This window comes from Haliotis cracherodii, unplaced genomic scaffold (assembly GCF_022045235.1).
Source record: "Haliotis cracherodii isolate W230 unplaced genomic scaffold, xgHalCrac1.p SCAF_5, whole genome shotgun sequence".
In the NCBI taxonomy this organism is placed as follows: Eukaryota; Metazoa; Mollusca; class Gastropoda; order Lepetellida; family Haliotidae; genus Haliotis; species Haliotis cracherodii.
The window spans coordinates 65,788,138-65,809,750 of record NW_027266308.1 but is presented as its reverse complement, the minus strand read 5'-3'; the positions used below and the strand labels follow the sequence as shown (position 1 = coordinate 65,809,750).

At 39.8% G+C, this 21,613-nt stretch overlaps 1 protein-coding gene across 1 annotated transcript; it reads left to right on the top strand.

The window, feature by feature from the left end:
• Positions 1-570: 570 nt before the first annotated feature.
• LOC139444155 (glutamate receptor 1-like) lies at positions 571-15,985 on the top strand. The gene is made up of 13 exons (XM_071225052.1): positions 571-607; positions 1,490-1,627; positions 2,761-3,060; positions 3,346-3,527; positions 6,311-6,484; positions 7,247-7,330; positions 7,924-8,109; positions 9,935-10,035; positions 10,303-10,390; positions 11,381-11,705; positions 13,619-13,836; positions 14,317-14,585; positions 15,784-15,985. Exons 1-13 carry the CDS (start codon positions 571-573, stop codon positions 15,983-15,985), a joined length of 2,304 nt encoding a protein of 767 aa, XP_071081153.1.
• The last annotated feature ends 5,628 nt before the right edge of the window (positions 15,986-21,613 follow it).

Genomic DNA, 21,613 nt, shown 5'->3' with positions numbered 1-21,613 from the left:
CCGTGGTGACCACAGATACAGTTCCGTAACTATATTCAGTGGTTCAGGACAATTTGTGTAACATAAAAGCAAATGCCATCTGAAGTTTACTGAGAAAACAATATGTGAAATTATGTAAAATTTTGGGGAAAGACTTTTAGGCAATAAGTAGGCATCCCCAAGGGTACCAATTGTGTTCCCCTGCTGGGACACATGCTGAATACGAATGCCACATGATTTCAACATGAAGGTCTCCGGTAGAAGTATGTATATATATTGAATTATACGATCAGGTATCAGCGTTGTGTTCTCTGCATTAAAACAGTTGTGTATGTTTACATTGTCTCCAATCAACTATTTAAATCGCTTTGTTTACTGACAGACTTCCGGTGTGTCTCAAATATTATGACAACAGTAACGGTTGCGAGATCTAAACACCCTGTGGCTGGGATGTTAGTTTAATCAATGAAGGGCACTGCATCATATGTCACAGTTATTATCAGTTATCAGGATTCGCCCATACACACAGCCTCGGAACCAGACGCCTTTGTGATGTCTGGGATTTGTACCTTGCAGCTGATCATCTTAATAATGTACACATCCTCGCACGTTTGGACACTGTCTTTCGGTGAGTTTAGTTCATACTGATACTATATCGTTCAGATAAATATATATTTATTCGTACGTATTGTGTATTTAAATGTGTTAAATGGATAACGTGCATTTACACATAATGTAACGCGCATACACACCTAGTAATCATAGAATAATGTAACGGGATAAGTATGTGAATCGGAATTTCTGCTCGGATTGGCAAAGTAAAAACCTGAAGTTGAAATTGAGGTTCAGGTATATTGATGATCTAATATCGTTCAGTAACAAAGAAATAGCCAATTCCCTTCCACTTATTTACCCACCTGAACTGGAAATACAGGAGATCAGTGAGACTGCCTCATCTGTTTCATATTTAGATCTATGCATAAAGATTCAGAGTAACAAAACACTCGTGACAAGAGGGATGACTTCAACTTTCCAACAGTCAACTTAACCTTCATGTCGAGCAATATTCCAGCAGCTCCAGCCTTTGGTGTTTATATTTCACAACTATTGAGATACAATCTAGCATGCTATTTTACCAAGATTTCAAAGAGCGTCTTACGACTCTTGCTCAGAAGTTGTTTGGTCTAGGTAACAACATTACCTGCAAATGCGTATTCTTTATATATTCTGTATGTGACCGTCCACGGTTATCAGCCTGTAGCTTCAATAATTCCATTGGTACAATTTTTTAAACAGTTTTTCGCATAGAAATATGACAAACTGATTTGAAGATTTCAAGAGCTATTGTCTTTTGATAATATGGTCAAAAGCGATGAAGAAAAGGCATGTAAACAGTTATGAATAATAGAAGCTGGTCAATTAATTATGTGTATTCCGGCGTTTACAGTGAGTAAAATGGTCTATGATTCTACTTGGTTTAATCATGAAATCAGTATCTTTTTCTTACCAGATATCTTGCTGAACACAAAGGAGCATGATAAATGCCCCCATCCTGTGGTGTGCCATAGCAATGTTTCAGTCAATAGTCAGTTAAATGTGACCAACTGGCTGGTTTCAGCTAGGGACCAATTTACTGCGTCAAAGACAGGTAATATTTGTTACTTATTTAGAATCTCGCTAAATTATCTTCTGGCAGTTTTCTTCCTGTCTTTTCATTTAGTTTTGTTGGTGAATTTGTTTTTATTTGTGTATATTTATCAATCTATTTAAAGTGTCATTTGTGCTCGCTATCACTACACAAACACCTGAGGAGATCCCATTACAAGGGATGTCAAAACGACCTTTCATTTGACAACCAGGGCGTTGCTGATGCAGACTAATTTCGTCAAAATTATCATTTATCTCTCGCATGAAATGAGATTCAAATAGATATTTCAGAATCTTCTTTTATTCTCTTTTCAAATTTTGAATCGAGAATGTTGTCAAAATGTCTTTCAAAAGTAGTCTGAAATGGAAGCCTAGTGTCCGAAAAAGACGCTTTCTGACCGGTTAATGTCGACTTCCTGTCAGTCATTTAAATGGTCGGTCAAAGTTCGTTCTGACGTGACCTGTAATAGAATGTCCTAAGATCCTGGTGTAGAACTTTATCTGATTATATAAGTTGTGTTCTGGGGCATTTGTCACTTAACATGGCGACAAGATATATATTTACATTTCTTTCTTCAAAGTTAAAAATTGAAAGCAAATGTCTCCCGAAGTTTCCTGAGAAAACAATATATGAAATGATGGACTTCCTCATACGTAACATCAATGTGAATTTGGAGGATAGGAAATTTAGGCAAGAAGTCGGCATCCCTTAATCACCATGCGTTCCTTGTTTATTTGTTTCTTTATGAACAGGGGTCATTTTCTCTCGGATTTGGCAAGATGTTAACAAGAACTTAAGCTTCAGCTTTATCAATGATCTGATACCGTTCCAAAATGGTCAAATAGACCATTGCTTTCGTTTTTCAGGCGATGGGGGTAGGGGGAGCGGGGTAAGGAAAGACAAGTAGTATTTGGTCATATTTTATTCACTGACCTACAAAAAAGTGACCAAGTGACCAGTTTAAGGTATCATGACAAATTAAGAAACCCTAAATCCCCTAATCTGATTTTACCTTATTTTACTGAATTCATAACTAACTCCACCAAATATAGTTTCAATTATAAATCAAATATGAGTTACAGTGGCATACTAGTGGCACAGTTACGGCAATACAGTGTGTTCATGAGTTTCAGTGAGATCGGTACATGGGGATGTGGTGGTCCTAGCAACTCTGTCTCCCTGTCAGCGTCACTTCAGTCCCTCCTCCCACAGGGATGACCTCAACATCAGCCTCTGCTCCGTGGTCTGCCCCAACTTCCTATCCAGCCATACAATATATATTCAATCAGTGTTCAGCGTCACAAACACAAAGCAGTCCTACTTCAATGCCCTTGTCAGACCCGATTCAATGGAGTTTGTCATTGGAGGCATTAACGTGATACTCGGTCATGTGAAGTGGAAGACGTTTGTTGTTATAACTTCATCCTATGAAGGTAGGATAAACAACAATCCACGTTATTGTTTCGGCAGCTGATCGAGACGTTACTCTCCGCCGTAGACAACGTTTTAAAGGGACCCTGTTCCCGAAACTCAGAAATTACACAAAAGCAATTACAATGAAAATAGTACAGACCCAAAATGAAAAATGGTACAATATATTGGTCGAAACACGGTATGTGTTATCTTTTGCTGAAAATCCAATCACCAAATCAGTGTTAGATATATCGGTAAATAAAGCTACATCCAATAAGATGCCTGCACAATGACGATATTTACAGTTCTGACTACACTGTCTGGAGGTAGACTGGCTTCTCTCAAGTTACTGCTGTATATGATAGATGATCCCAACAATCCACATGAAAGCATTGACCTCTCCAGCATATACCAGCTGCTTCCAGAGAAGGACCTCAACCTTCTTGTGGTGTGCCCCTCCGATTGTATACGGAAACTGCTCAATCAGGTAGTGCCTGCAAACTGCTGTTATGTTTCCAGTTCAGTTTCGCCTGCAATGCTTTCTACATTGTATGAGTTCATTCCTTTGAAAACTGTTTCACAATACTGTACATGTGTTCATCATTGCACACAGTACAATAACAGTAAGGGTTAATTTCACTATGATTATAACATCTAATGCAGGTGATATAATAAGGAGTTCCTGCAAACTGTTTTTAATTTTTAAAAATATACCCTGTTGCTTAGGTAATATATTACAATAACATAAACATAACAATAAACTTTTCAAGTTATAAAACAAGTTACTTTGTTAACTGGGTCATAACAAAGACAGCCTACCTTTAGAATTCAGCACCACAAAAGAATCCATAGCGGCTCCTAATATTCTTCACAAAATACGTCGATAAAGCAGGATGAAATGTGTCGAATATGTTGGGTACTGTAAGCTGTCCTGGAAGACCCACACAAGCCACTTTCACACGGTACATGCGTTCAGTACTGAGGCAAAAGCCGACTCACCCTTGTGGCGTCACTAGCCATGCTTACAAGCCTCCCTCGTTCCTTACTATGATCCACATCATCATTGCAGTGTCCCTCCCACACTTTTCTGTCACAGTATCACCCGAGGAATTATTTAATACTATGTCATTCATGCGTTCCCGCGATAGACGTCTAACGTCTCATTCCTGGGGCCCTTTTTAAGTTTGCGCTATATCGGCTCATTCCCCACCATTCGGTATCTTGTAGTTTACGGAATGGGACGAGTGTGAAAATTGGCATCGGTATCGCTTGTAAGTAGACCAGAATAGACTAACTTAACGAGACACCTACCCGTAACCTTCGTAAGTGTCCGTAACCTATTCAACCCTTTCCATTCAGTTCCGTAACGTCTTTGACATGACAAGGTGAACTTAAACTAAATTTTACAGGGTGGACATTGCTTATGGGGCCTTTACACAGGATGGCGACCTTTGTGCCTCCGGTGTGCGACCATAAAATTTGCCAGGTCGACGTTGGAGGCTCAAAATAGGCAGAATGGTTGCCTAGGTCGTTCAAATGTAGTACACAGAAGGTTCAGGCATCGCCATGAACGCCATGGTCGGCGTCGATTTTGGAACATGTTCAAAACAGTCGCACAAAGGTCGCCGAGGTGGTTGGTTGCTCAAAAGTTGCTCATGCATTGCCGCTGTTGCAGAATGAAGGCACAGTGGTCGCTAAAATGGTCGCCAGGTAACAGATGCGTTCTGCTGAAATATTTTCCCGCACATCATGGGCAACGCTTCTGCCTCCCCTGTGCCTCCTTTGGGCGATCAACAGCGTTTATTGAACGATGACTTTGGCGACCACCATGCCTCCATTCGGCGACCACGGCAACCCTTGAGACACCATGGTAATGCTTCTGCCTCTTTTCTGCCTCCTTTGAGCTACCTGTAGTGCCTCCTCAGCCTGCCTATGAATAGAGGGCGTGTACCTGCAGTGTTTCATTGTGGTTGCAGACGTTGAACAACTCGAGCACTTACTGCTAAACAACTGCTGGAACAGTTACATAGAAACATGATTTTCTTGGTTTAGGCAACAATTGAGCCTCCTGACCAGTTTTTGATCGCTCAAAGGTGGCACAAACGTCGCAGCCTTGTGTAAAGGGGGCTTTAGTCGGTTAGCTCTCGGGCTAACAATCGCGAGATCGCGCCCGACAGATTCTCACAAAAACTAGTTGCTTGACTTAGTGGCATGTGACCTACGGCCGAGATCGTCCTCACGAGATGTTGTGCTGCTGTATTCTAAAGGTGCTTCTGAAAATGATTGCAGCTTTAAGCATGTTATAAGAAATGTGTATATTGTCGTAACTGCTTTCGGGCATCCAGTGCGACCCTACTACAGTTACTAAATGTATTGCCGTTCCTGGTCATCATGGTCAATTATGCCATGACTTTGCCCCTCGCCTTGTCCGCAGCGGCTCGACTCCGCCAAGGAGTGATTTTCTAACGACACTTACTCCAAGTTGTCTCTATCAGCATTCATACTCGCATAATAAAGAAACGCAACGCCAGCTTTATACTCACATAGTTTTACTTACTCTCAGCCCATCTATCAATACAGGACAGGATCAGACCGACCAGACTCGTCACTAAATGGAGAAAACTTAGAACGATCGGGATTCGACTCGATCGATTGCAAACCGCACTCTCCTCTCCTAATGTTGAAGATTTCATTTTATAGCGTTCGGGCCTGGTCTGTCTTTGTCACATGTCACAATACCTCATTTTCAGTCGTTAAAAGTTAGATCTGACCATGAATACAGAAGCCTACGTGCCAGATTGCTTATCTCTCTATTGATTTTGTGACTCGCCCCGGATGCTCCAAATGAAATATATCTTGAAATTCTCTGCTTGTTTCATTAACTAATGGACGATAACCTGGAACCAATCCAATGATAAATATGAAATGTCAAAAAATACACTTGTGATAAATTTTGAAATGTCTTTTATCTATTGATTCCTTTCTAACTAAAAGTTCTGTCACAAACTATATCTAATGCAACTCCTCATTGCAGCTATAACGATTTTATTTGTTACCATTTTCTAATGTTTTTGAGATGCATTTTTAACCTTATAACAATATGGTCTATTAGGCTGCGTAATTCGCAAATTATGTACCAGAATTTGAAAAAGGCATGAGGACAAGGGGTATCTTTATGAAGATCATACATTCATTTCAATACTGTAGGAAAAGTCGAACTACTTAAGAAAGGCATATTAAGGAATGGGTTGCGTAACTGTTTATTATCAGGCTCACTTACTGGAATCGAACATGACAATGACAAAGGCAACTGAGGTCTCACAATGGCTGATGGTTCCTCCTACCGGAAGTGTCATGGACATTGCCCACAGTCATGAACCATTCAAAACTGATGATGTTGTTTTCCTGGAGTTCAATCCGTGCTCTAGGTATTATTCACCAATGGTAAGCATCTATTAGACGTACATATATCTAATACAGTACCCTCTACAAACATGCAAAGAAATAATGTTGCAACAATGTTATTGGTGTGAACTGATTTCCGTAGGGAAAATACAACTCTTTATGTCGGGCAATATTCCAGCAGCTCCAGCACTTGGTGTCTACATTTCCCACCTTGTGAGGTACAATCGAGCATGCTCTTTCTACCAATATCTCAAAGGGCGTCATACGACTCTTGCTCGGAAGTTGTTTTACCAAGGTCACAACATTATAAACATTAGTAAAGTTTTCAAATTGTTTTATGGTACATATTTGTGGAGGACATTTCCAAATTTGTCGCAGCAATGACTAATATTATGTCTGATGCAATTCCCTATTTTGACTTGTACCATATGTTCCTGTGTTTTTTCTGGTGTGCAATTGACTTGCCTTTGCATGGTTTTGTGCCGGGTCGGGCAGGATACGCTCACCTTTATGCAAACACCTGGTATCATCACTATTTGAGCGTATTTTATAAACACATGATCATGATTTAGTTGAATTCGTACACTCGACATTTCTTATGAAAATGGAAAGGGTTTTGTCGCTTATATTTGCACGTGTCTATGGATCGTTACAATATTTACATTCACTTTCCATCCCTAGAGGAAAAGAACTTATGTCAATAATTCCCAGTGTCCCCATTAGTGCCACTTCAACCAAATCAATACTCTTGGAAATGAAAAACATACATATATATTTATTTATGTATCTGTAATGTTACAGAACCTGGAGATTATCACGAAGCAAGTGTCAAACTTAGAAATTATGACAGACCAGGCAGCTGACGAAACAGGATGCATACAGAAGGTATCTGTTTTCAATATCTGAAGCTGAGAGTGACTTACATGGGGATCGGGTGGCCACAATGGCCTCGTTTAGTATTTGGGTAGGGGGATTAAATTCAAGTTTACGCTCTAACTGTCGACCACATATATGTCTGCTCCAAGTTTGATGCAGGCATATTGTTTCAGACAATGCCATAGAACTACCTTCTTGGTAACCCGTGAAGATCCGGGATAGAATAGGTCTTCAGCAACCCATGCTTGCCATAAAAGGTGACTCTGCTTGTCGTAAGAGTCGACGAACTGGATCGGGTGGTCAGACTCGCTGACTTGGTTGATGCATGTCATCGTATCTCAATTGCGTGGATCGATGCCCATGATGTCAATCACTGGATTGTCTGGTCTAGACTCGATTATTTACAGACCGGCGCCATATAGCTGGAATATTTCTAAGTGCGGCGTTAAACAACAAACAAACAGACCTACATGGTACCCCGTTTATTAGCTCATGTACGTGCAGTGCTCAGCTACTGTGTAAAACCCAGTCTGTTTGCGAATACAGACTACGATGTAAAAACCCTGTTCGTTAGCTCAAATGGACACCATGTATTTTTGCAGGCTGAAACCATAAACGAATCCCCCGTTCAAGCTAAACTGCAAGTTCTCAGTTCAAGCCGTACTGGAATAGATATTGAAACCGTGGGATATGTTGGGACGGGTGCAGCTGTGGAGGTCAAGCATCAGCTCTATCACGGCAACAATTATGGATTTCACAACCGAACGTTAATTGTCGGGACTCTGGAGGTATTTAGAATTCACTTCATAATTTTGTTTCTGTGTACTGTGGTCTTTGGTGTAGACATTGCACTTTGCGATCCTATTGAAAACACCATTGATTTCCCGCCGTTCGCTTTACATACAATGATAGTTTTTTTGGCAGTTAGTTGATGTGTTGATATAGTCATATGTGTGTCAGCACCGGATGCAATGGATCTATAACACATTCTTTTAACGCTGTATAGCAACTATTATATGGGTATTTTTTTTCCCTTATAGCCATGGTTCCCTTGTCTTGTGACGGGTTCAGGACAATTGCATATCTTGCCATCAAGACGGTGCTGAATATTGTATAATACGGATATCAAAGCATCGGCCATTGACGAATTTTGGTGCCCTAACCTTTACATATTTTCATCAGTAAGAGGTATACCTCCATATACAATTTTATAATGTGTGCCTGAGCATAGTCTGCTTTTGTGTTTGTATGTTAGGTTTCCTGGCAGTGCAGCTGGTACACTCAACTAATTTATTTTCAAACGCGAGACCCATGGCATTTTATGCCAACAATAAAATTATGAAGTCGAGATAAAACGTCTTTATCATATAATGGGTAGGTTTCTCGGCAGGATAAAGCCAACGGATAAAAACGATATCCGTTGGGGCCATATGCGGATAGAGATGCAAATATCAAAGGTCAAGTAGGGACTACTTTCACTGTTTATAAACAAACATGGCGTCGCCCTCGTCATTCGGCGATCGAGAATTAACCATCGGGAATCTGGATAAACTACAGAGATAATTGCTTTCATTATCAAAAGAACAGTCTAATATACTGAAAATCAGTGTCTAACTGTGACGTAGCTAAGGCATTTTATAAGTTTTGGCAACTTTGGAGATATAAATTTCGACACAATTTTGCGAGGGCACGAGGCCTAGCCAAGCCGGATCAGTAGCCATACCTGTGCTTGTAGACCTCTGCGGCTTGAACCTTTCTCCACAAATTAAAATAGTTAGATTTGGCCGAAATATGTTTGAATTGTTACCTTGTTTCCTTTTGTCGCTGTGTGTACATCTGACTACACTTCTTAACGTTATGACAGGACAGACCGACCGTCAACAACGTCTGACCGTGCCCGTGACGTCTCATAGACTAGGGTTAGAGTAGCTTCCCTTTGACAAAGGGCAGTTACTCTAGCAGACAGACCGATCGATTGCCGCGAAAGGCAATTAAAAACAATTGTTGTTTTGGGTATATGTTGCTTCGACACTGTATAAGAAAGAGATTTCAGTTGGAACTATATTGGCTACTGTCACTGTCCGACTGACACATCACTTACCCTGTGACGTAATAAATATAAATGCGTGCATTCCAGGAAAACTCGCAATGTTTCGGTAATGTTTTTGGGAGAGGGAAAGCGATTTTGAAGCACAGAATTAAAGAATGACATTATATGATAAAGAGGTTATCACGCTTGTGTGTTTGGGGATGGTAAATATCCTGTATTAGGAATAAACACTATGTATTTAGCTCGCCAAGGCTCGCAAAATACAATGTTTATTCCTAATGCAGGATATTTACCATCCCCAAACACACTCGCGTGATAACCTCTATTTATCTCTGTGGCAGTTGCATAAAAAACATATCTGACGACTCACTCACTGATGCATGTACTCATGAGAATGAGCAACAGTAGCTGTGGTCAGCTTCGCGTATTTAGTCTCATAACTTTAACAGAAATACGGAAGGTTTGACTGTATTCAAAGGAGAGAAAAAAGCATCGGATGAGGCTATTGTTGAAGTTAGCCATGGGACAAGGTATTTCATCACAACTGTTTTGTATTGATACAGTGGGCGCCATTTGTGATCAAGAGAGTGGAGAATGGCTCTGTCAGGTTCGACGGCCTTTGCATCCAGCTGCTGCAGGAACTGGCCAAGCAACTCAATTTCAGGTTTCAGTTTTCAATGTCCATTTTGTGCCTGTGTGTTTGTGGTGTGCGTGCGTGCGTGCGTGCGTGCGTGCGTGCATGTGTGTGCGTGCGTGCGTGCGTGCGTGCGTGCGTGTGTGTGTGTGTGTGTGTGTGTGTGTGTTGTAACGAAGTGTGATATTGTCTTTCTGGTTAATCCTACCACAAGTATAACACAACCGTGCCAGGTAAAACCACGGATAACTATGACTTGTTAAACGGTTGTAACAGGACTATGCTTGTGTTTGTCAGCTACACCCTGGTGGAGCCCAAAGACAGAGAGTGGGGTCGGGTACTGAACGGTAGTTGGACGGGGCTGGTGAAGTTACTCACTCATGGGGTAAGTACTAGTCGTAACACACAGTGACATTAAGGGCGTCCTTTCTGTTTCTTGTGTTCTCATCTCCCGCTGCCAGCAAATTTCCCTTCCGCCGAAAAAAGGTAATGCTGAATAAACAGCCGTCCATCGGTATTTGTATGCCATCTTGAAAACAGTAGTAAGTTTCACAATTAAAACGTCGAATATAAAAATGGCAGTTGGCGTACATAAAATGAACTGTTGAAACTTGGAATTGAAGCAACTCTTGACAACTTTTATTTTTGTGTTGCCATATAGGATTCAATTCCACTATAGTTCACATATAACACGGGGGGGGGGGGGGGGGGGGGGGGGGCTATGCTGATGTTTGAGAAAGAACGTGGCATGAAACCCTGCGACAATGGCACACACAGACGGGCTTCTCTCATATTTGTGAAGTAAGATGATTCTGTCCAGTGTGCTGGCATAAATTGAGTGCACCAATCTCATGCACACCATTCGTCTTAGCACTGGGTGTTTATGGTATAGAACAGTGGCAGCGACTGGTCAGACGAAAGGTCAATTGTGAGTGATCATAATGGACAACTACTTCGTTGTTATATATACACAATATTTCAGTGCTAGTTGTTGTCCCTTTATCGGGTAATGAAGGGTTGCTATGCACTCTGCTCTCTTGCCCTGGGCTAGAAGTTTTTTTGGGGGAAACTGTTAAACCGACACATTGTATCTGTGCCATTACTATCAGAATTAGATTGATTCATAACAGATACATAACAGAAAGTTTGTTAGCAGACAAAGTGGTATTTGAACGACTTGTAGGAATTCCAACATAGCGCTCCTTGAATGCGCGCACACACACACACACACACACACACACACACACACACACACACACACACACACACACACACACACACACACACACACACACACACACACACACACACACTCACACACACACACACCTGGCTTATTAAGTCAGGACTAAAGGTACTTTTTCCGTACTTCCAGGAAGTTGATTTGGTTGTGGCACCGATGTCTTTGACTGGGAGCAGATCGACAGTCATCGACGTCACAGTGCCATTCTTCTACATCAACTCTGTGCTTATAATTGGCAAACAAGATCCCAACACCAACAAATGGTTGACCCTACTCTGCCTGTTCCGCTATGAGGTTCTTATTTGTATCCTCGTCTCCTTCATCTTCTCCACTGTCTTCGTCTTCCTGATAGAAGAAGTCACATCCGTCAGTCCGTGGACGGACGGCAGACTCACGGATATGCCGACCCGTTATGGGGATATACTCTGGTATCATTTTGGAGCTCTTATGGCGAACGGTAAATTAGCATTGCACTATCACATAAGTTTTAAAATGACATTATGTATATGTTCAGGGATTTAAAATAACTTTAAATTACATTATTTATTTAGCATATTCACTAATCGGTACATCATAATGTTGTATGTGTTATTTTGGGGGTCTCTTCATCATAAGTATGTCCCCAAAAAAGAGAATCTATCAATGAGCTTTTCATAATAAATTATTATCATAATTATTATGTACAGATTATAATAAGAAATACAGCAAAGAGGGTTTTGGTGGTTCTGGCACAGTCAGGCTGGTAAGGCTCATCATCAGCTCAGGGCCCAGACAGCCTTCTGCATTACACAGATTGTCAGAAGTGCTGTATTGCTGGCAGTAAACCCGGGTACTCTCCCAATGTCAGTCAACAGATCGGGAGGTACCAAACCTAAGGCACCGAGAACAATGGGGAGTCGGATAACTTGGTACTTTGGATGGAAGCGTGACATTTCGAAAGCGAGGTCCGCATATTTGCCATGTTTTTCCTGAGTTTTGTCAATCACATTAGTGTCAAGAGGGACAGAAACTTCAATGATAAACGATCTCATTGGATTTATTAAAAATGACGAGATCAGGTTTGTTGGCCTGGATGGGTCTGTCGCTGTAATTGGGCCTATTCCAAAGAATAGTGTATGTATCATTTTCCATAACGCCCTCTTCATATTCTGGGTCTTACCATGGATGGACCTCTGTGTCAAAACCACAAGCATGGCGAAGGAGGTAATACAAGTATCGAGCCACTCAATCACGTCGCTCAAGATACCGTGTTTTTGCCAAAGCGCGGCATCCACTGACAATGTGATTACATTCATTGCATAATCTGCATTTCCTAATCTGTTGACTGACATTGAGAGTGTACCCGGGTTAGCAGATGATGAGCTTAACCAGTCTGACAGCCAGAATCGCTGAAACCCTCTGTGCTGCACCAAATACTTACAACATTATGATGTACCAATTAGTGACTATGCTATCAGTAAAATGATAATAATAAAAGCGAAAAAGACATTTCAATAATCATAAAAGTGCGTAAGAGTCCATTGTACGAACATAGGTCTGCCCGTTCTAGGCACGTTTTGTGTCCATAATAAGGTTGCCAAGCAAATACACATTTGACATCATGCAATTGTGTGGATGTCAACTTCTTTAGTTATATTATTGCAACGTTTACACTCAGAACCTTTATACACATGGGCATCGACATTCAACAAAGCCGTTTCTATTATTCCACGGTGACTCAACATTGCTCAAGAGCAAAAGTTCTGAAATGCCATTTAGTGTACTTTGCCTTAGCATTGTACTCGCTATGATACGTTCTTATTATTGCAATACATTTTGATTGCACAGCGATGGTTGCATAAAAACGTATCTATCCATTAACTTGTTTGTATCTGTTCATCAGCCTTTTTGGACATTGATAGAAAACACGACAAACACATACCATAAGACGCATACTACTTGATGAAACCGATTCACGGGTCTTACATCGCAGATCGTGCCGGTGGGGTAGCCTAGTGATTAAAGCGGAAGGCCCGGGTTCGATAACCCAGATGGGTACAACGTGTGAAGCCCATTTCTGGTGTCCCCCGCCGTGATATTGCTGGAATATTGCTAAAGGCCGCGTAATACCATACTCACTCGCTCACTCACTACATCGCAGATCATGTATCAATGAAATTAATTGATTTTGATTTTGTGAAACATAGATCTGTCTGTTCAAGACCCTGTTGCGTGGTGTCTGTAATACGATTGCCAAGCATATACACATTTGATAACAAGCATATGTTTGAATGAATGCGTCTTTATTCTGTTGAGCTCTTTACGTGCAGATACTAGCACCTTTATACACATGCGCCTCAATGTTCAATATGCCTTTTACCAATATTCCAGGAGGAGCATATCTTCCCAACACAGTGTCCGGACGTACAATGCTCAGCTGCTGGTGGATGTTCACGGTGATAATGGCGGCAACCTACAGTGGTAATCTCATAGCCTTCCTCACCGACGGACGACAGAAACCTCCCTTCTCCAACCTGGCTGAGATGGTGCAGCAGGACACCTACCGATGGGGCTTTGTGAGAGGATCCTCGTTGGAGACTCTCCTTCGGGTCAGTAGGTGTATAATATGAGTGAGGTGTGTTTAACGCAAATTTGAGGTGATATGGTTTTTAAAGTCGCATGCAAGCAGCTTTTGGAAAATTTCTTATAATACTAAAAGCGATAGTTGGTTTGATCATTTCAGCGATATTTTAAACAGCTTAGAAAATATTACTCTAGCAATAGAAAATGAATCTGACAGATCTGTACACATAAGTGAAGTTGAAGAGCTATCCTAATCTTCTATAACAGTTAAAGAAAAAAACTAATGCTAAATAAGTATTACGTACATAAAAAATGGAAAATCATCTGAAACTGACACTGCTCACCGAAACCATTAAATGTGAGTTGTTATTTGTATGTGGGCCTATGGCCTTCATACTGAATAAAGAATTGATTGATTGAATTCATCATCCTTACCTGTCATGTATCTGCGAAGGGATGCTGTATTATCAATAATGTTTAATGTTATATACGGAACCTGTTTACAGGAATCCAACAACTCCGTCTATCAGAAGATATGGCACCGTGTGGAGGAAATCATGGCCAAGAACCCTGATTGGTTGAGCCAGGATGACGACGAGCACCTGCGCCGAGCGGCCGAGAGCCAGTACGTCTACCTCGGGGAAGATTCTACTTTGGAGATGTGGGACGACCCACGGCGATGTGATTTACAGATGTTAAACGAGAAGTTTCGTTTCAACAACCTTGCAGTTGCCCTACCCAAACATAGCATAAACACACAGCTATTCTCCCAAAAGTGAGCACAAAATGTCTCGTGTTATGCTCTGACTCTTGTGTGTGTTGTTGTGTTTTTGTTTGTGTTATAATTTGAGTGTGGGCGTGTTACTAATACTTCAGCTTGACAACATGTGTATTGAGTCGGATATATGTTTATCCCGCCTAAACACGTTCTGTGGCCTCGGTTCTTATTTTGTGGAGATTACAACTCGCACATATAATATAAGATAGTTACGAAATTACGATATTAACTATATTTATTTTGGAAACCACGCCACTTTCTGAGTGAACAGCACCATTTATGACATAGTGCCAAATAAGTTGCAGCTATGTTTGTACATAATTACTCACACATCAGGAAACCTCAATGTAATCATAAAGGAAACGTCACGCAATAGCTGTTGATGTCGTAAACCACACATTATGTGTAGAGCTAACAGAAAGGAATTCCTGCTATGTGACCTTGTTTGCATATTTATCCGATCACGCTACAAACACATCAATAAAAGTAGAAATTAAATGATCAACATAATTCACATCTACTTAAAAAGAAATTTAATTTAAATCTACATAAAATTACCGTTTAAGTAAATCATTGAAACAGATTGATGGCGGAATGGCAAAAGTAATCCCTTGTCAGAATCTGGCTACAAATGAATGCTATGTTATTGCACATACCACATACTAGTTACCAATCAACTTTCATAAAGAAACATGCAGAAATGGTTTAGCAATGGAAAGTGGCATTTTTTAACATGCATGCCATACGAGATCAGAATATGTGTTGTTGTATTGTTCTTTAACGCCGCTTTTGAAATAGAAATTGCCTTCATATTGCACATGGGACCTGGGAAATGGCTTAGTAATGGAAAACAGTTGTATTAATATATTCCAGCTACATGACGGAAGTCTGTAAATAATTGGGTCTGGACCAGACAATCCAGTGATTAACATCATGAGCATCGATCCACTCTATTGGGATATGATTACATGCATCAACCAAGTCAAGAAACTGAGCACCCGAAACGCCAGTCACCTCTTACGTCAACAACGGCTTGCTGTAGACAACTTGTAACCCAGCTCAAGTCTTGAGGGTCTGACCGACACATGAATAGAATAACTAAATAACTCTGATAGTAATCATTATTCTTGTAAGAATATATAATTTAAATATGTTATGTGAACATATTCTCTTTTACTTCATATTAACCTTGCAGAATATTGAAGCTATACGAAAGCGGCATACTGCATATGTGGTGGAATCGATGGAAACCCAAACATCAGTGTGAGCCACCAAGCAGAAAATCCAAGAGGATAGACATGTTAGCCTTGCAGAGCGCCTTTTATGGTGCAGGGGTGGGTGTGGCCTTAGCACTTGCCGTCCTTGTGAGTGAATTCATTAAGAACCGGAGATGTTAAACAACGACAGCAAGGACTGTCTGGGAACGTTGAAGAAGAGTCAGTTTGCCGTGATATTTCATCACAGGAACTGTCCTATCAAGACATACCTTCAAGCACTTGACGTAAAACAGTGTTGCACTAGAAGAACCTTATGAAGACTTATCACATGAAATCCCATCTTGATAATATCGGTAGAGCTCCATAGGCTATAAGAATAGGACTGTTCTATGACAGTTTAGATTTTGTATGACTTGATCATTCAGATGGTAATAAAGCCTTTAAAGAGTTTTGTCCTTTGATCATTATGTATTTTCGGAGATGGTCTTCGCAGTACACAATAAGATACACACAGGCAACATAAAAAATACTTAAGCTTTATAGCATAACAAGATTTGCGCAGTTGATATGTCCATATCTTTGGTCCTACTGACATCACTTTGAGGAGAAGCGAGTGAGTTTGATTTTACGCCGCTTTTAGCAATATTCCGGCAATATCACGGCGGGGGATGCCAAAAATGGGCTTCACACATTGTACCCATGTAGGGAATGGAACCCGGGTCGGGCGGGACGAGCGAACGCTTTAGCCACTAGGCTACCCGACCGCCCCTTTGAGGAGAAGAAGAAACAATTACATGCAAAGAGTAGGTGACCACAACTTGAAAATTGGTATCACATTTCTACTCAGAGATTGAGCAGAGATGTCGTCTCCTTATGGTTATGTATATGTTTGTGTCATTTTTATTACCATAAAACATTTTGAAAGCTTTACTGAGGCCTTCAATGTTGTGGCCCTGAGTCGTATGACGCTCTTTGAAATCCTCGAAGAAAGAGCATACTTACTGTACATAATGTCAGTGTTGTCAAAAGTCACAGCGATGGAGACAAGTTATGTTTAGTGACGAGTCACGGTAGACGTCATGTTTACAGGCGTTATCCATACAGAAAGTGGACAGATTTGGTGGTGTGATGATGTGGGCAGCCATCTCCAACACTGGTAGAACAGATCTGGTGCAAGTTCTGGGGAATTCAACGGCACGTTACACGGATGAGATTCTTCGGCCACCCGTTCTTCCCATTATGCAACAAACGAACATAATTTTCCAACAAGACAACGCCCTACCTCACACGGGAAGTCTGACCACACTTTTTCAGGAATCACAACATCAAGGTCATGCAATGGCCCTCCAGAATTAAACACAATCGAACATGTATGAGATGCACTGGATCAACGACTGCGAGCACGTCGAGACAATCAAAGAGCCTCCGAGACTTGGCACAAGCACTGCAAGCAGAGTGGGTGAATTATCCCCAGGCCACTAATCGAAATCTGATTGTTTCCATGGGACGACGCTGCCAGTCTGTTTTTGGACTCTATTGGTGGCTATCCAAAACATTGAAAAAAGATGCCCTCCACCTTGTAAATATACTGCTCCATGTGTGACATAAGCAGGATCAAAGACAATGTGTGTTAATTTTGAAAAAAATTACATCTAAAATCACTATTGCGTTTTCTTTTTCAAAGTAGATGTGAACATAAAAATTAATAATGACCCGTGGCGGGGGTGGTGATAAGGCTGTTTTCTTGTTCCACTTTTCTCAAATTCTTTCTGTGAATGAAAAGATTGCATTGATGATTTTAGGCCACGGGAAACACCTGAAATGGGCTTCACACACAATGTACCCTAGAGAACTTGGACAATATGGTGTTCGTATAGGGAAACAAAACTGTTGGTGAAAGCTGGACCTTGAAATATAGTGTGACATTTTTAGGGAAACTGATTTTTGGCAGAGAACGTTTCTTAAGTGTAAGGCATCAATTCCTTTTTTAAACGTTCCAAAGCAGTACCAAGAACTTTTCTGTCTAGTCCATACTGTGGACACAGTATAGTCTTGTTCTTACTTTGTGCAGTCGCAATGGTTCCTGAAGGAGAGGCAACAAATCTTCCCAATCAATTGAATCATTTGGCCTTCCTCATCCACTTGGCTGTGTCGACGTCTTTTCAAACATTGACACCCTCTTTTCTTTGATTAGACAGTCTTGTCAAGGTATTATATTTTGTGATGACATCAATACGGCATTATTGTACATAACATTCGAATTATTTCCTCTGGACATGATTAAGTTCCTCTGCCTTTAAGGCTATCAGATAATGGTATACTTTCTCTTATATCCAAGTTTCATTCAAAGGAGGGACAGATTTTCAGAATTAAAATGATTGTCGACAAAATTGGAAACATTTCTGATGATGATCATTCTATGTTGGATAATTTATGACGATAATTGTTGTCTCTCCACATAAATATAAAAAAAACTTTACATTTTTTGAAGATGATAGTACAGAAACCTATGTTTTTTAAATAGAAATTGCCTTCATATTGCACATAGGACCTGAGAAATGGCTTAGTAATGGAAAACAGTACTATTAATTTATTCCAGCTACATGACGGAAGATTGTAACTAATCGAGTCTGGACCAGACAATCCAGTGATGGATATCATGAGCATCGATCTATGCCATTGGATACAATGACATGCATCAACCAAGTCAGTGGACTGACCACCTGATCCCTTTAGACACCTCTTACCAGAATTCTGTGACCAACTTTTGGCGGCACAATAGCTGGTTCTTGCTTTCAAGCTTCAGCTTCATATACCTTATTGTTTCAGGGATGTCAAACATGCAAACATCAAAAGCGTAAGACTGGAGGACAGATACCACAACATAAGCTCAACTGACTTTCCCTGAACTAATAATCTATTCTTTGGAGATGAAAAAAGAAGAAAAGGAATGTTATTTTCTTTCATGAGGTACATCCAACCTCTCATTTTATTCGATGAAAATGCTATGTCATGAGAGATGATGACTAAAATGGCATGGTTGATAAAAGGTACCTTCAAGAATGGTTCTATAGAATCATATCGCACCACTAACAATAGTCAAAACATAAACATGGCATTCTCTCCTGCTTGCCAAAGGACAATATACAAGCTTTGTTTGACAAGCACGGTACAATAGGGGTCTAGCTAGGGGATACAACAGGCTGGTTTTACCTGATAACAAAATAAATCTTTTCTCAACAGCAATATAAGCCACAACCAGGACAACTCCTGAACAACAGTACATAGATACACTATGTACAGCATAGTTACACACTCGCCACAAACATACTTCACACACACACTCACACACAGGTGATGCGGAAACAATGATCAACATACAGAGTGGTAATGAGTCACTTCTACACTTATGACATACACTTGAGCCAATATGCTTTCCTTGCACTAAGAAGCATGGAAAACAGTAATGGTTCTGTTACTCTACACAATGCCCAATTCTGTGCATTTTGTTATTATGTAATTCAAAAGGTCATGCAGGTTTGGAGCTATTTCTAAAATTATTTCATTTAGTTGGATTTCATAATAGAATATTGAATATTTCAGTTTAACAGTGAAACATTATTTTTCTTACTTTTGAAATTAGACACACACAAAACACATTTATTTTTATCTAACTTTTATCATGCCTTCAAAGACAACACAAAAATGGAGTCATTGAGTGAGTATGAGTATAGTTACACTTAGCAATATTCCAGCAATATCACGCTAGGAAACACCAGAAATGGGCTTCACACATCATAAAGTCATTGAAGTTCAACTGACCTGGTCCACTTTACCCTGAAAGTGAACAATACTCAAGGTACCTTGCACAACCTTGATGACAACTGACAATAAGGTATGGATGCATGAAATTCACTATCAGATAAGCAAATCTACTTTGCTTCATAATATGATGTACTTGTGGAATGACAAAGGAATATATCCAAATTAGAATATAATAATAAGGATGCCTCAAGAGTCCTTAATGTAACCAATTGATTAACTTTTGAAGTTATTAGTGTGTATGGTCATAAGTGTAGAAGCACTCAACCTGATGAGCAAATGTGTCATAGCTATGTACAATGACCAGAGAGATACAATTCATTAGAGGTGTGGTCATTAACAAACAGATGCATGCATACATTGTTAGTGCAACTTGATATGAGCATTATACTGGTAACATTCATTATGCCCTAATTCTCACTGACAAACGTACATAACACTGAAGGTGGTAAGTATAAAAGTATCTCAAAGTATGTTAAAATCACAAAGACAATGTAAAAATAACATTCCATCTGCAACAATGGAGCAATGATTAGTGAAGACCATGACACAAAGCAGTATGAATTGTTTGTTTTACTTCCAGCAACAGCCAACTCGCCAGGAACCATCATTGACGATCTCTTACTCACAGTAAGATGAGAATTTCAGCTAAAGTTTTCCTTATCCTCTATCTTGCACTTTCCATTAATACCTTTCATTAAAAATAGGTTGTATCTAGACATTCCTCCTCATGTCACGACAACCTAGTGATACTAGACTAGAACTACTAACTGCACCTGTCGTCAATCAAATAATAAGCTGCAGATTTAGGAAACATAAAAAGGCTATCAAAAGATTGAGCTTGATGAGATACTAAATTAAAGTCTTGTAGTGTCTGTTACATAGGGTTGCTGCCCTCATCAGAGTGGCTGTTACCAGTTCGTCATGCCTTGGCAGAACAACTAAGAATTACTACTATTTAATACTGGTTTGTACACTGAAATGCCATACCAAGTTTCACAGGAATTTCTGACTCGTACGTTTTTGAAGGTCATAATATAAAATTTAAACAATATCTTAACAACATACATAAAAATATTCAATAGTCATGCTTATTTGTCTGGTTGAAGGTCCACTTTAAAATCTGATAGTAACAAATGTATATAATCTTAATATTGAAGTCAATATTCTACTATATCAAAGAGGAAAAAGATATTTGTACTGTACTATCAACTGTAAGGCATTAACAAACACTTTTGGTTCCAGTTCAAGTAAATGGTTGAAACACAAAAGAATAACTCAACACATCATTAAATTATTAGATACAGCACATATCAATAGTAATTTTGAAACATCCCTTAAATAAATATTAAAATATCTAAATAATTAAAACTAAAGATTATTCTTTCAAAACTGATGCATGAAAACAAACAGAAGCACACTGATAGAACATTCAGAAATGCATCACAAAAAGCAACAGAATATCCTTTGGATGAGGTTTCCACTTGATGTCAGGTGAAGACAGAATGGACGGACAAGACCAATAGCAATTCAACTACTTTGGAGTCATTAAACCCATTTATAAATAATCAAAGGAATGTTTAAAAGAAAATAGTTGTGCCACCTGTAGTCAAGATATATTTCTACGGGGAAAAAATGAGAACAACAAAACAAAACAATTATGCATCTATGTGTAAATTCCATCATATCTCAACATGCAAGTCATGGCTTCGTTTAAGGCTCCTCGCCACATTTTGTGGTGTGGCTTGACCAGAAAACTGTTTATTAGTTACTCACATTTTCCTTATGATATAATTTTAATCAAAATAATATTCTGATGAGATACATAGTCTTATCTCCATATTAGGATTTGTATTGAGTGTCACGATGTTAAGATTCCACATTTATGAACGAAACCGATTCGGAAATAGTTTCTGGTCCCCAATATTTTGGTTGATCAAATTAAATGTACATAGGTTAATGGGTCTCAAAAATAGTTTTGAATAA

Bases quoted from the DNA above. Each gene is read 5' to 3' on its own strand.
- LOC139444155 (XM_071225052.1), top strand. From the start codon at position 571: ATGTACACATCCTCGCACGTTTGGACACTGTCTTTCG. The intron at 11,706-13,618 runs GTAAATTAGCAT...CCAATATTCCAG, and splicing joins TGGAGCTCTTATGGCGAACG to GAGGAGCATATCTTCCCAAC. The intron at 14,586-15,783 runs GTGAGCACAAAA...TTAACCTTGCAG, and splicing joins ACACAGCTATTCTCCCAAAA to AATATTGAAGCTATACGAAA.